General features: G+C 34.6%; 1 protein-coding gene and 1 pseudogene across 1 annotated transcript; both read left to right on the forward strand.

The window, feature by feature from the left end:
• Window positions 1-4,465: 4,465 nt before the first annotated feature.
• LOC119573433 lies at window positions 4,466-5,357 on the forward strand. The gene is given in 3 exon segments (XM_037920662.1): window positions 4,466-4,480; window positions 4,589-4,873; window positions 4,875-5,357. Coding segments are annotated over 3 exon segments (738 nt in total). The 3' UTR covers window positions 5,313-5,357.
• A 1,886-nt stretch (window positions 5,358-7,243) lies between these two features.
• The window catches only part of LOC119572948, a 79,377-nt pseudogene continuing 69,335 nt past the window's right edge, over window positions 7,244-17,285 (forward strand).

A 17,285-nucleotide genomic window follows, 5' to 3' on the forward strand; every position in this document is an offset into this window, starting at 1 on the left:
GGGGACCAGTCCCTACAAAAGAATGGCAACTCTATGCACACCGTCAGGCAGGCCTTCTAAGGCCCCCCAGACACACCCTCCCTGCGGGAGGTAAAGGTCTGCCCACGTCGAGCACGCGCCCGAAGATGGGGTCCAGTTCACCAGAAGGTGTGCCCAGAGTTATCCTAATGCCGAAAATTCGTATAGGAAAGAGTAGGCTAGGAGGGCACGAAGCTACATGCAAGCACATAGCATCGTGGCATCAAACAATGGGGGCGCGTCACCGTCCGGTAACGCGGAAGAGCCGAGGCCGAGATTGCATGGGACCGGGCGCGGTGCATCTCTTTAATATGCCCATGCAAAAGCCACACGATCGAGGGATCGTGGTGACTCTCTTGGCGTTGCTCGGCTCCACCCGCTGCGCATCGTCCGCCACCCTTGCCGGAACCGATCCTCCCTTCTCTCTGAATCGTCCAATTAAGGACCGATTCACCGCAGGGAGAGAGGGGAGGAGAGGAGAGGAGAGGTCCTTCTTCTTCAGCTGCTTGGTAGCGACCATGGTGAAGGACCTCATTACCTCCCTCATCCCCCCCCCCTCACCCGATACACCCCCATAGTATATTCGAAAGGCAAAAGTAATTCAGCCTTCAGCCATGGGTTTCATAAGTGCATGTCCTTGTTTGCATTTTGTTTTTACAGTATATGTATCATTCGTACAGTAAACGTTTGCAAATATACACTCAGTCATACATACTTACGCCTAAATTATATCATATATGCACACACATGACTGTAAATGAAAACATACTCACACAAACACACACCCACGTGTGTGTTTATATATATATATATATATATATATATATATATATATATATATATTGTTACGCCGGTCCGCCTCGTCTCTCTGCCACCAACACAAGGCAGGCTAGGCAGACGGCGTGCTATCCACAGGGTCGTGAACACTGAACAGCTCCAAGAGGCACCGAACACCACAGCGTCCCAGAACACCAGGAGAGGAAACCCAAGTGGGGAGGCAGGGCACGAAGTAAACACAAAATGACAGTCTTTCCTTTATTTACACAAGTTATTTACCCGTACACTTTTCTATAGGCACAATACAGGGGGGATACCAGCATGTCACACAGCACAATACAGCTTATAACAGGGCAACACAAAGTTATATCAGGTCACAAGGGCACACACGAGGACTTCACAGGAGCAGCACCCAACCGCGTCTGGTCGCTTGTTCCCCCGCTCCTCCGCTCACAGCCAGCTGCGTCATGTTTGCCCAGGTCCCTTCATGTAAACACATGTTTCGCACAGAGACAAAGACCCACTGGCGTAGCAATATATATATATATATATATTATATATATATATATATATATATATATATATATATATATATATATATATATGAATGTATATACCTATGTATACATACATGTATGTCTATATGTATATATATGCATGTACGTTTATATATACATATATATCTACTTATATATATGTGTGTGTGTATTTATAAATATTTTTTTTATTTATTTATTCATTTATTTATATATTCATTCATATATGGTTGTATTGCACATATATATTTATGATATAAATATTGTATACTATATATATATATATATATATATAATAAATATATATATATATATATATATATATATATATATTATTTACATATACAAACGTTTATGCGTATTATGTATATATGTATAAACAATACATATATGTAGCCTATATACAGCTATATTTACATATGTATACATATATGCATGCGTGTGTGTGGGTATGTGTGTGTATGCTTGTTTACTATTACGTTTATTACTAATGCTGTGGCTTCATTTTTTATCATCATTGTTTTTTATTTTAGCTATTATCCTTTTAACTATCATGGTTATCCTTATATTTATTTTTGCATATATTCTAATGAACAAAAGAATTGATGTTTATTTTTAAAGACTATGTTTTTCTTTAATACTATCCCTATAACTATTGTTCTTATTATGAATATCATTGTTGTTTATATTGCTGTTCTTTTACCATTGTTGTTGTGCTACCAGTACCCACGTCATTGCCATTAATTTCTTTATCATTGTTGTTATCATTATCATTTTTGCTCTTATTGTGATCATTTATTGTTTTTATTATTTATATTATCATTATCATTATCATTAATAGTGATAATATCATTGTTGTTGTTCTTATTGTGATTGTGATTATATATTGTTATTGTTTTTTTATATATTATCATTATTATTATATGTAATGTTATAATTATTAGTAGTATCGATATTGTAATTATTGTCTTTGTTATTACTATTGCTGATATTATTATCATTATTATGAGCATATTATTATTATGTTTTAAATTATCAGTATCGTTATCATTATCAGTACTGTTGTTATTATTATTATTATTATTATTACTATTATCATTATTATTGTTATTACTATATTTTTACTTACCAGTAATGTCCTCATTATTATCAATATTGTTATCAAAATCATTATCATAATGTTCTTACTATTATCATTATCATCCTTAGCTCCACTGTCATTTTTGATACTGGCATTATAATTATTTATCATTATTTTGTTTGTTCTATTCATTGTTGTTATCATTATATATTGTTATTATTGTTATTATCATTATTATTTCTATCATTTTATTATTATTATTATTATTATGATTACCATTATCATTCGTATCAGTTGTAGTATAACTCTAATTCATATATATTTCCTGATAGTGTTGTCACCATAATTTTATCTTTACTTTAGAATATATAGTTTATTGCATCATTATTATTACCACCATCACTGTTATGGGTACCATCATTGTCATTGTTAATGTTATAATAATTGTTATGATTTTACTGTTGTTTTTACTGCTTTTATCTTCATGACTTTGGCATTCATAATTATCATTATTATTACTATGATCATCACCTTCACTGGGTGGCGAATCTGGAATTAGCAAACAAATTCTTAATCTTTAGTTCTTTTTATATGAATGACTTTTGTCAAGGAGTTGAAAATCATGTAATATGTTCAACAATTATTTTTTAATATAAATATTACTATGGATTTCTCGCATCTACCTTTTACATGGGTGAAGTGAAAAGGAAATTAAAAAGGAGAAAGAGAGCAGCGATGGGAGCGTCCCTGCGGTTCCTGGCATGACGGTAATGATACTTGAAGAAAGCAATTCCAGTTACGTAAGGGATAACAGGGATTTTCGGTGGTTCATTGGGTTTTTGAGGAGTGTTGTGGTGGCGTGTTAGGCGGGAAGGTGGCAGGAACAGGCAGATGGATTTTGTAGATGTCGATGAACAAAACCCTTGTAGGGTCACATGGGTCGTAGGAAAGGAGTCGGGGGTACACTGATTCTGGGTGCAGTGATCTGTGTAGCAAGGAGAAGGGCGCAAACAAGCAGACTTGGGAAAGACATGTCTCGAGGCGGGCAGTCTGGCTGTAATAGTGAACGTCGTTGACAATGACGCGCCACTTGCCGTCCACATTCTGGGCACGTTTGGGCATTGCATACACCACTTCGGAGGGACAAATGTAACCCTCAGGACCTCTCTCATCAACGAAATCACGTAAACGACTGGCATGTTCTCTTTCATGTCCTTTCCAAATCATTGTACTCATGACATTAGATGCCTAGAACATCAATTTCTTCTATCAACCATTCTGTAATTTGGGCGGTCTGTCCAGAAGGAATGTAGACTACTGGCATAGCAACGGGCAGCGGTTGTCTTTGCTTTTATGAAGTAAAAGGTACCGCATAATAGCTCGATTATCCTTAAGAGCTTATTCTTGGGAGCAAGGCGACCATGAGGGTTGACGAGGCCCAGGCGCTCGGTCGTTGCTTCACTATCTCCTTTAATTGTAACGTTGTTGGTTAGAACCATTTCCCTATCTGAAATGTGACATCACCACCACTATGCGTCTTAATGATTGGTGAAATTTATAAAAATTAACTAAATCAACATTGTACAAGACTAATAGACATACATAGACACATACACATATATGTATGCATGTAAGCACAGCCACAGAAAGAAACGAAACAAAATCGTGAAATTTCGAACTCTTCACGAGTTTCTCTTTAGACGAATAATAAACCGTCTAAACCATTTCGATTTATTATTCGTCTGAAAAGGAACTCGCAAAGAGTTCGAAACGTTACGATTTAGTTTCATTTCTTACTGTGGCTGTTTTCCTTGTCATATATATATATATATACATATATATATACATATGTATATATTTATGTACTTGTTTCTGTATGTGTATACATACAGATGTACGATACTTTTCATTCACTTTCATATAGATCAAACCTTGGAATCGGTCATCTTCGTAATGCATGGGCGTGGCCAAAGTATACCTGGAGTATATAAGCTCGATAATAACGGATGGAGGCCAGTAGAAGCGTTTCTCGTATCTATCTGCTCGTGTCACCATGGCTCTTACATTGGTAGGTCGTAACAATACTGCCGCCTGAAGCTGTCTTCACTGTACTATATAAAGAAATTATTTTTTACGAAATGATTATTTTATTTTATTGTTAATCTTTGCTTTCCAGTCGGTCGTTCTGGTATGGGGGCCGGAGTCGTCCTTGGCTCCGTTCATCCCTCCAGCATATGGCCATCACCCACAGCCCACTTATGGTCATCATGCGCCTGCTTACGGTCATCATGCACCTGCTTACGGTCACCAGCATACCTATGAACACGGTTACTGCGACCCAACTGTTGCCCCCGCATGTGCTGCCAACTCCACTCTGTCCTACTGCTTGGAAGACACTGAGTATCCCGAGTACGAGATCAAGGCTGCCATCACTGCCGATCACCTGTTCGCTAAGAAGTACGTTTGACGTTCGCTGACCAGTTGCTGATGACCTGGTAGACATGGTTAGCAAGGACCAGGAGGAGGCCTTCGACTACTCTTACTACACTGGAGCTTCCACTGGGGACTCTCCCTACGATGCCACTCACTGGGGTGGTCCTGAGGGTTACATTTGTCCCTCCGAAGTGGTGTATGCAATGCCCAAACGTGCCCAGAATGTGGACGGCAAATGGCGCGTCATTGTCAACGACGTTCACTATTACAGCCAGACTGCTCGCCTCGAGACTTGTCTGTTCCCAGAGTCTGCTTGCCGCGCTCTTGCCCCTTGCTACCAGAGCCACTGCACCCAGAAGTCAGTGTACCACCGACTTCTTTCCTACGACCCATGTGACCCCTACAAGGGCCTGTTCATCGACATCTACAAGATGCCATCTGCCTGTTCCTGCCACCTTCCCGCCTAACACGCCACCACAACACTCATCAACACCAATGAACCACCGAAAATCCCTATCATCCCTTACGTAACTGGAGAATTGCTTTCTTCACGTATCATTACTTGTCATGCCAGGAACCGCCAGAACACTCCCATCACTGGCCTCTCCTTTTCAATTTCTTCTTCACTTCACCCATGTAAGAGGTAGATGCGAGAAATCCATAGTAATATTTCTATTAAATAAATAATTGTTGAACTTATTACATGATTTTTAACTCCTTGGCACAAAAGCTATTCATATAAAAAGAACTAAAGATTGAGCATTCGTAAATTTCGAAGGGAAAGGTGAGAAGGTCTCCTTTGCTAATTCCAGATTCGCCACCCAGTGAAGGTGATGATGATAGTAATGATAATGATAATTATAATTGCCAAAGTCATGAAGATAATAGCACTAAAAACAACAGTAAAACCATAACAACAATGATTATAACATTAATAATGACATTGATGGTACCCATAATAATAATAATAACAATATATAATGATAATAACAATGATAATAACAAACAAAATAATGATAAACAATGATAATGCCAGTATTAAATATGATAGTGGGGATAAGGATGAACATTATGATAATGATTTTGATAACAGTACTGGTAATGATAACGATACTGATAATTCAAAACATGATAATATGATGCTGATAATAATGATAATAATATTAGCAATAGTAATAGCAAAGACAATAATTACAACATCGATACTAATAACAATTATAACATTATATATAATAATAATGATAATAGAAAAAAAATTACAATAACAATATATAATCACAATTATAATAAGAACAACAACAATTATATTATTATTAATAATAATGGTAATGATAATGTCAATAAAAAAATAATAAATAATCACAATATGAACAACAATGATAATGATAACAACAATGATAAATAAATTGATGGCACTGACGTGGATACTGATAGCACAACAATAATAGTAAAAGGGCCACAATGTAAACAACAATGATATTCAAAATAAAAACAACAGTTACAGGAATAATATTAAAGAAACACATAGTCTTTAAAAATAAACATCAATCCTTTTGTTCATTAGAACATATAGCAAAAATATACATAAGGGTAACCACAATAGTTAAAATGAGAATAGTAATAAAATAATAAAAAAAACACTGATGACAAAAAATGAAGCCATAGCATTAATAATAACAATAATAGTAAACATAAGCATATACACACGTATACCCACACACACGCATACATATATGTATATATATGTAAATATAGCTATATATAGGCTACATATATGTATTGTATATACATATATACATAATACAAATAAATATTTGTATATGTAAATATATATATACATTATACAGTATTCCTATCATAAATATATATGTGCAATACAACCATATATAAATAAATAAATAGATAAATTCAAAAATATGTATATACAAATATAGGTACATATATATGCATATATAAATGTACATATATGTATATATAAATGTACATATATATGTATACACATACACATACATGTATGTATACATAGGTATATACATTCAAATATATATATATATATATATATATATAAATATATATATATATATATATATTTATATATATATATAAATAAACACATGTGTGTGTATGCTTTCATATACAGTTATGGTTGTGCATATATGATATAATTTAGGCGTAAGTATGTATGATTGAGTGTATGTTTACTGTACGAATGATACATATACTGTAAAAAACAAACAGCAAACAAGGACATGCACTTATGGGACCCATGACTGAAGGCTGAATTATCTTCGCCCTTCGGATACACTATGGGGGTGTATCGGGTGAGGGGGGAAGATGAGGGAGGTAATGTTCCCTATATAAAGGAGGTCCTTCACCATGGTTGCTACAGTTCGAACGCGACGAGAGCTGAGGGTGCAAGCATGGCTTTACAATACTTGGTGAGTCCATGTTATCTTCTGTCTAGGGAAATATCTATTGAAGATGGTACACGTTTGTATATACAGGAAAAGCAGTACACATATACATGTATATATGTGTAAATGAAATATATACATATATGCATGCATATTTGAATAGATATTCATCTGTACACATCCGTTTATGTTTATTTGTGTACATATCCATTTATGTATAGGATATATATATATATATATATATATATATATATATATATATATATATATATAAAATATATATGTATACATATACATGTATTTACATATTTACTTACACACACACACACACATATACACATATATATATATATGAAAATTTATACACATATATACACTCAAGTATATGTATCTACATACACAGAGATGTACACACACAAATGACAGTAACAATGTCTATTCACATATATATTTCCCCCCCACGAGCCTGTGTGCGTGAATGTATATAAACTATCTTTATAAAATAAAGCAATGACATAAAATTTTATTATTATTAGCATCCATGTATTTAAGGATATATGTATAAACATACGTGTGGGAAAGTGGACGTGTGTATAAATACGCACACGAAATACCACCTATAACGGATAATAGGTTCATCAATATCCAAATATCTTACCATATCTATGTTGCAGGTTTTGTTGTGTTTTGGGGGTCGAGTTTGGCCCACCAGACCTCACACGTCAGCATCAGTCTCGGCGTGCTTCTGCTGTCAGCCATCACAGTTCCTCTCACCACGCACGCCTTCATATCACCATCAACCTACTTACCATACCAGCCCCCCTACCATCCACAACCCTTCCTTTCCACCCTGCTCCCCCTTATCACCCCCAGCCTTCCTATAAGCATGAACACGAGCCTGCTGTGCCAGAATGTGCTGGCCAACACAACTAAATCATGGTGCCTCCAAAGACGACCATTATCCCACTTACGAGATCAAACACGCGCCGAGCATTTACTACGAGAAGCTCCTCCCCTCTATGCTGACGTAGCCGACATTAACACCGAGCTGTTTTGTGGACCGACCAAATACCCTGGATGAGGAAACTTACTTGTGCCATCAGAGACCGCTTTCATCAAGCCCCTTCGTGCCCAGAACACCGAGGAAAAAAAGGCGTGTCATTGTAAAAAACATCGATGTCCATTATCAACTCTCACTCAGACTACACGTAAACGAAGAGGTCTCACTTCCGGGCCGGTGCATGTCCTCTGGTGCCTGACTGCTACGAGTCCAAGTGTCTGCAGAAGTCCATTACCACCCTTCCTGTCTACGACCCCTATGATCAGTACTTTCCCTTCGCCATCGAGACATTCAAGCTTCCCGCCAGCTGTGCTTGTCTGTTGGCTGCCTACACCATCGATCATTAGTCACCAAACCCGCTGATCTCAAGCCATATTGAGGGGAGGGGGGGGGGTGAACTTAAACATGAATTCAACAATATTTTATCATTCTTAGTGCCCTGGGAAGAAGGTATACCGTCAATGGAAAGTCGTGAAGTACGTGAAGAAAGCAGTTTTCTGGCCATCAAAAAATTTACAAAAATTGATGATAACTGAATAGAAATAACATCTAAATCCGTCTCTTTTATAAAACATGAAAATATATATAATTCTACGTTTTAGTTATTTACATATTTACCTTTTGATAACTTGAATATTTCTAAATTATATATTTTTTGCATTTTCTATGTATATATTTTGCATTATATGTGCATGTATGTATATGTATATGTACGTATATACATAAAACTTAGCCGCCATGCATATACACAAACACCCGGCACACACACATACGTATATGGTTATGTATATGCATTATATTCTTTTATAAGTATAGTTTATAAACACTATATATATGAATGAAAATATATATGTATGTATGGGATATAGGGATATATACGTATGTATATTTGCATATCATAATGTATATATATATATTTAAAATATATATAAAATTTTATATATATATATATATGTATATATATATTTACATATGTAAACACACACACACACAAACACACACACATATATTTGCCTGTGTATATATGTATGATATATGTATAAGTATATCTCTATATATATCTATATATAGAAAATGTATGTATGTATGTATATATGCAGATAAGTATATGTATATGATATGTATGTATATGTAACGGTGTATATGCATATATATACACAGTATACACATATATGTATATATATAATACGTATATGTATATTCACGCACACATACAGATGCATAAATGTATATTTATGTATGTGTGCATGTATGTATGCATACACTATATAAACGTAAATCTATGCTCACAGTAGACACAGTCCATAGCAGTGATGATGAACACTAATAATGTAAAGGAACATGATAATGCATTTATACATAATAATCATTATGGCAGTTATAATGACAGTAATAATAATGATAATGAATATGTCAATAATAATAGGAAGATAATGATAGTAATAATGATAAAATCACAGTTCTGATAACAATGGTGATAGTGCTGAAAATGATACCAATAACAAAAACCCTAGAATAAAAAATAATAATGTTTTATTTATACATAATAATTTTTATTACATTTATCTTTGTTATTGTGGGTACAAAATAATTTTTTGGCCCAGGCCCCCCTTTAAGAAAATTTAAAGAAATGTTTTAACCTGGCAAAAAGCCCCATGAGGGGGGGAGCGTCTTTAGAGGGCTAATTTTGGCGAGGGTTTGTCCGGGGTACCCCCCTTGCCCCACAATAAAAACGCAACACAACGAAAAAAATAAATACAAAGTTAAACCATTTTTTAGATTACGTTAAAAATTAATTAAAAAATAATAAGCTAAAATAATAGAGAAAAAAAACTCACTTTAAAGATCAATTTTAAAATTTCATAAGTCTGAAATAGAAAGGCATCGCAACTATTAAGATTTTTATCATATAAAAGTAGATCAATCCGCCCCTATCCCCAAAGTGAAAGATCCTCAGATTAACTTTCTCTTTTGTAGTTTCCCGTGGGCGTCAAACCTTTTTCACTCAGAAAAAAAAAAAGAAAAAAAAAAGCACATATCTCTGCTGCGGTCTCTGCCGAACTTTCTTTATTCGGGTCATTGGGGGTGAGGGGGACGTAATTATGTACATTTACAAATGATAAAAAAAAAACATATTGATAATTTTACAAATAAAGAAAATTTTAGTTAAAATGAAAAAAATGAAAAACAATCACAAATGAGCCAAGTAAAATAAAAAAAAAATAATTTTGTAAAAGGGGTCACCTAATCACTAAACTTATATGATTTTTTTAAAATTCAATAAAAAAGGAAATAATAGGTAATTAACTAGGCATCCCGACAAAGAACTGCATTTAAAAAGTAAAAAGGTAAGCAATCAAAGTTAAACGAAAACCCAAATAAATCTACCAAAAAGGGGAAACTAAAACAAAACAGAAAAACACGAAAATGAAAGATAAAAATGATAAGAAAAGAGAAAAAGGAGGGAAAAACCGAGGTGAAAAATACTGTACAGTTTGCCCAAACCGGGGAAAGCGCGGGCGAGGATGTCGCCGTCGCAAGACGTCCGCGTGGGGACAGGGGTTTTATCTTTATAATGATATCATTTACGTGATAAAAATAATAAATCAGTTTTTGATAGATGTACGAAGGGTTGCTTTTGTTGGGTAATTCGAAAAATTTTTTTTCAATCTAAGCACGTCGGGAAAATCAGAATATATTCGCAAACGTAAAATATGTTGAGTGGTGTTTCTTTAAAAAGGGAGCGGAAAAAGGGGGAAAGCCTTTTGTAGAGCCGTTTTTTTTTTTTTAAACATATGTCACCGTTTTTTTTTCTCATCAACGAAGTAACGTGAGCGACTGGCATGCTCTCTTTCACGTCCTTTCCAAACCATTGTACTCATGACATTTGATGCCTAGCACATTCATTTCTTCTGGCTATCAAACCTTCTGTAGTTTGGGCGGTCTGCCCAAAAGGGAAATGTAGACGGGCGGGGGTTTTGTCTTTTTTTTTTGGAAAAGTCCCCGCATAATAGCTCAGGCGCTCGGTCGTTTTCCCCGGGTTCTCCGTTAATTGTAATGTTGGGGTTAAAAACCATTTCCCTTAATATCTAAAAAGTGACATCACCCCACTATGCGGCTTAAAAAATTTGGTAAAATTAGAAAATTAACTAAATAAACATAGTACACAAACTATAGACAACATAGACAAAAATTACTATATTTAATGTATGTGTTTTGGTATGTAGATATGTTACGTGCAAAAGTGAAAGAAGAGTATTATAGTTAATTTATCCCTAGTTCTACGAATGATGTACCTGTGGCCACAAAATTAAATTCATGGGAAGTGTAAAAACGCAAAAAAATATTGTGTCATTGTGTATGAATGTAGTATACATATATATGTATTAAAAAATTTATATAGAACATATGTAAAAACCCAAAAACCACAAACAGAAACAGTAACGTGTACTCAAAGAAAAAAAGGGAAAAGCCCAGTAAGAAATGAAACAAAAACGTAACTTTTCGGTTTTTTTGGGTTGTTGAAGAGGAACTCTGAAGAGTTCGAAACATTACGATTTTTTTTTTTATTATTACGTGGTTGTTTTCCTTTCCATGTATTATACATATGTATATTTTTAAGGTTATTTCGTATTTGTATACATATAGAGTATGTACTTTTCATTCATTTTCATAGAGATAAAACCTTGGAATCGCTCATTTTTGTAATGCTGGGCGGGAAAAAGATACCTGGAGATATAAGCTCGAAAAACGGGGGGGGCCAGTAAAAAGGTTTCCGTATCTATCGGGCTCGTATCCCCCAGGGCTCTTACTTTGGTAGGTTGTAACAATATGGCCCCCAAAGCGTCTTCGCTGTACTATCCGAAAATTTTTTTTTTACGAAATGTTTAATTTTAATTTTAATCTTTGTTTTTCCAGTCGTTCGTTCTGGTTTGCCCCGGGAGCGTCCTTGGCTCTGCCATCCTAGCATATGGCCATAAACCCGCACCCCCTTACGGTCTCTGCACCTGCTTTACGGCCGCCAGCATACCTTGAGCACGGTTACTGGCCCCAAAACTGTTGCCCCCGCATGCGCTGCCAAAACTCCACCTCTCCTACTGTTTGGAAGATACTGGTTCCGAGTACGAGATCAAGGCTGCCATCACTGCCGACACCTGTTCCCCCAAGAAGTACGCTATGTGCAAAAAAAAGTTGCTGATGCCCCCTGGTAGCATGGTAGCAAGGCCCAGGAGGGGGCCCTTCGACTACTCTTACTAACTGGAGCCTCCACGGGGATCTCCCTACGATGCCCCCCCAGGGGGTGGTCCTGGGGTTACTCTGCCCCCTCCAAAAGTGGGATGCCATGCCAAACGTGCCCAGAATGGGACGGCAAGTGGCGCGTCAGTCAATGATTCACAAACAGCCAGACTGCCCCCCTGGTTGGTCTTTTCCCGGTCTGTTTTGCCGCATCTTGCCCTTGTACCCGAGCCACGCACCCAGAGTCAGTTCCCACCGTTTCTTCCCCTACGACCCAGTGACCCCTAAAAGGGCCCCCTGTTATCGACACCTACAAGATGCATCTCCCTGCTCCGCCCCCTTTCGCCTAAAAGCATCACAACACCCCTCAACGAAAATGGACCCAAAAAATCCCTATTCCCTTTTTACGTGATGCAGAACTTTTTTCTTAAAACCCGTAGCTGCCCGAATCGCCGGGACGCCCCAACGCTACTTTTCCCCCCTTTTTAAATTTTCTATTTACTTACCCATGGAGGGGGGGAATGGAGAAACCCATAGTAATTTTTTTTTACAAAAAAAAAAAAAATTTTTTGAGCTTTTAATGCTCGAAAACCCCTTGGCAAAAAAGTTATCCATAAAAATAAGAACAAGGATTCAGCATTCGAACTTTTTCAAATGGAAAAGGTGAAAAGCCCCCCTTCAGAAACCCCGATTCGCCCCCCCAGGAAGGGGATGATCATACTAAAAAGTTTATTAAAAACCAAACAATAAAAATGTTGTAAAAACAACAGTAAAAAAAACAAGATTATAACACAAAGGACACTGTTGAAACCCAAACAGTGATGTGGGATAAATGATACCAAAAAAAGATATATTGTAAAGGGAACGAAAAGATAAAATTTGGTGACACACATCGGAAAATAATATGAATTTGAGAATACTACAAATGATACAAGCAGTAATGGTAATAAAAAAAATAAAAATGATAATAAGAATAATGACGATTATAACATAATAATAATGATAAAAGGTAAAAAATAATAATAATAATAATAAAATAATAATAAAATAATAATAATAATAAAATAAAAAAAATAATTTTTAAAATTTTTTTCTGCTTTGGTTTTGCCGTATGGGAATTTTGAGCATAAGTAAAAGCCTTTATAAATGAAATTTATTTATTATTTTTACTATTTCTTTTTATTTTTATATTAATATTTTTTTTTTATTATTATATTTTTAATTTTTTTATTATTATTATTTTTATCATTATTATTTTATTATTTATATTATCATTACATTATCATTTTTCATTATTTTCATTATCAAACATATATTATCATTTCATTATCATTATATTTTCATTATCATTTTCATTACATTATATTAAATTTTTTATTATTATTTTTTATTATTATCATTATTATTATTATTATTATTAACATTTTGGGCGTATAGGAATAATGCAAATGCTGAGGGGTACAGAAACCTCGCCTTATCTTTTCAGTGTTAGGTCCTGCCCTGTATTTTCAGTGTGGAACGGGGGGGTCACACCCCCCTGCCCGTACTTTTTCGCCCCCTCACATCCTGCCGCGCAACTTGGGCCCCTTTTTCCCTGATTCACACTTTTTACCATGCAAACACGCTTGCTCTCCCCACATACCCTTTTACCATTTGAACATGAAGTTTTCCCCTTTTATGATATGGTATTTTTACGGGTTTTTTTTTTCTACGTTTTTTTTAGTATTTTTTACTTTTAAGTTGAAAAAAAAATAAAGTAACAAATATTTTACAGTATATTAATAAGCCTTTTTATTTAGTTTACGTAATTGCCAAAACATGGTAGAAAATAAAAACAAAAAACAATAATAAATAATATCAAATACTGATAATAAAAAAATTGTACGTTTAAATTATAACACTAAAAAAATGATGATGATATTTGTAAAAAAAAAGTGATAATAATAAGGTAATAGTAAAAAGAATAGTAATAGTAATAGTAAAAATAAAGACAATAATAAAACAAGAATAATATATAATCACAATTTGATAACAATAATGACAATGATAACAATAAGATAAATAAAAAGATGGCAAAAATGGTTAGTGGTAGAAAAACAATAATATAATAGAAAAAGAACAACCCTTTTTTTTAAATAAAAAATGATACCCATATCAGTTGAAATGATGATAATATTAGTTTTAAAAAAAATGATGATAAAAAAATGGAGCCAAAAGCATTTAGTAACACAATAATAGTAAACTAAGGCCCACACAATACCCCAAACCCCCAAAACATAATATATGATATATAATTACGTTAAATTAGGTAATATATGCATTGTAAACCCAAAAATACATAATTCTTTTAAAATATATTATAAATAATATTTTTTATATATATATAATATATAATATATTATATATATATGTTATATATTATATATATATACATATATATAAAATATTATATATAATATATATATATATATATAAAATGAAATTAACTTTATATAAATAATATATCATAGGGCATATGTGTACAGCCATATTAAAATATAAAAAATATATATATTATATATATATAATATATTAATATATATATACATATAAAATAGATTTAAAAAAATTAGGTAAATGGAAAATTGTATGGAAAAACACTAACACACACAACACACAAACACACAACTAACACAACACACACACACCCACACCACACACCCCACACACAAAAAACACAAACACACCAACACACATACACACACACACCACAATATATATATATATATATATATATATATATATATATATTATACATATAAATATAGTATATATATTGTAAATAAAGTAATGAATATGTAGATGCATATATATATATAAATGCACACACACACACACCACACCACAAAACAAAACACACACACACCAAAAACAACACACACACAAATAAACACACACACACCCAAACACACACACACACACACACAAAACACATATATATATAATATAATATTTAATAATAATTATATATAATATATATATATAATATAATATAATATATATTTTTAAAATAAATAATATTAAAAAATTATGGTGTGTGTGTGTGTGTGTATGTGTATGTTTCTATACAGTTATGTGTGCAGATATGATAAATTTAGGGTATGTATGTATGACGCGTGTAATATGCAAATGTTTTTTTGTAGAATAAACAAAAATAAGCAAAAAAAAACTGAAAAAAAATGAAACTATGGAACCCATGGTTTTAAGGCCCCAATTTTTTTGCCTTTCGAAACACTATGGGGGTGTAAAGCGTGGGGGGGGGGGGGGGGAATGTTCCCCCCAAAAAAGGGGGTCCTCATCATGGTCGCTACAGTTTGAACGCGACGAGATACAATCATGGCTTTTACGAACTTTGGGGAAGTTTTGTTATCTTCTGTCTAGGGAAAAACTATGAGGTGGTGCAGTTGTCATCTTGACTTTTTATAAAACGGAAAAACAGTACACACATACAGGTATATATGTGCAAATGAAAATATATAATATTAAAATATATATATATTAATATATATATATATATATATATATATATGCATGTTCTTTTTGAATAGTTATTGATTTTGTACACATTCGTTTACATATATTTTTGTGTATGCATATGTTATATATACATATGATATATATAAAATTATATGCATACATATATTTACATGTATATACATATTTACTTATATGTATAAATTTATATACATATATGCACACAAATGCCAGTAACAATGCTTATACACACACATATATATTATTTCCATGAGCCTGTGTGCATGAATGTATATATAACTATCTTTGTAAATATAAAACAAATGCATCTTTAATTTTTATCTAGCTATCCATGTATTTAAATATATATATAACTTGCATATGCACACATATACATATGCGCATGTAAATGTGGACGTGTGCATAAGTACACACACGAAAAAACCACATATAACGGATACTAGATTCATCAATATCCACACTTACCATATTCTATGTTGCAGGTTCGTTGTTTTTTGGTAGTCCGCCCCCCTTTTCTGCCGACAAAACCTCACACGTCGCCTCACAGTTCCTCTCACCACGCACGCCACTTCAATACCACCATCAACTACCACCATACACAGCCGAAAAATCATCCACAACCTTCCTACCACCCTGCTCCTGCTTATCACCCACAACCTTCCTACCACCCTGCTCCTGCTTATCACCCACAGCCTTCCCATGAGCATGAACACGAGCAGCTGTGCCAGAAGTGCTGCCAACACAACCAAATCATGGTGCCTCCAAGACGACCATTATCCCAACTTACGAGATCAAACACGCAGCTGAGTATCATTACGAGAAGCTTTCCCCTCCCTCTATGCTGACGTAGCTGAACTCAACACCGAGCTGTCTGTGGACCGACCAAATACCCCCGGATGAGGAAAACTTACTTGTGTCCATCAGAGACCGTTTACATCAGGCCCCTTCGTGCCCAGAACACCGAGGGAAAGTGGCGTGTCATTGTAAACAATATCGATGTCCATTATCAGACTCTCACTCAGACTACACGTATCGAAGAGTGTCTCACTTCCGCCGATGCATGTCCTCTGGTGCCTGACTGCTACGAGTCCAAGTGTCTGCAGAAGTCCATCTACCACCGCTTTCCTTGTCTACGACCCCTATGTCAGTACTTCCCCTTGCCAAACATTCAAGCCCCGCCAGCTGTGTTTTCTGGG

This window comes from Penaeus monodon, chromosome 5 (assembly GCF_015228065.2).
Source record: "Penaeus monodon isolate SGIC_2016 chromosome 5, NSTDA_Pmon_1, whole genome shotgun sequence".
Taxonomy (NCBI): Eukaryota; Metazoa; Arthropoda; class Malacostraca; order Decapoda; family Penaeidae; genus Penaeus; species Penaeus monodon.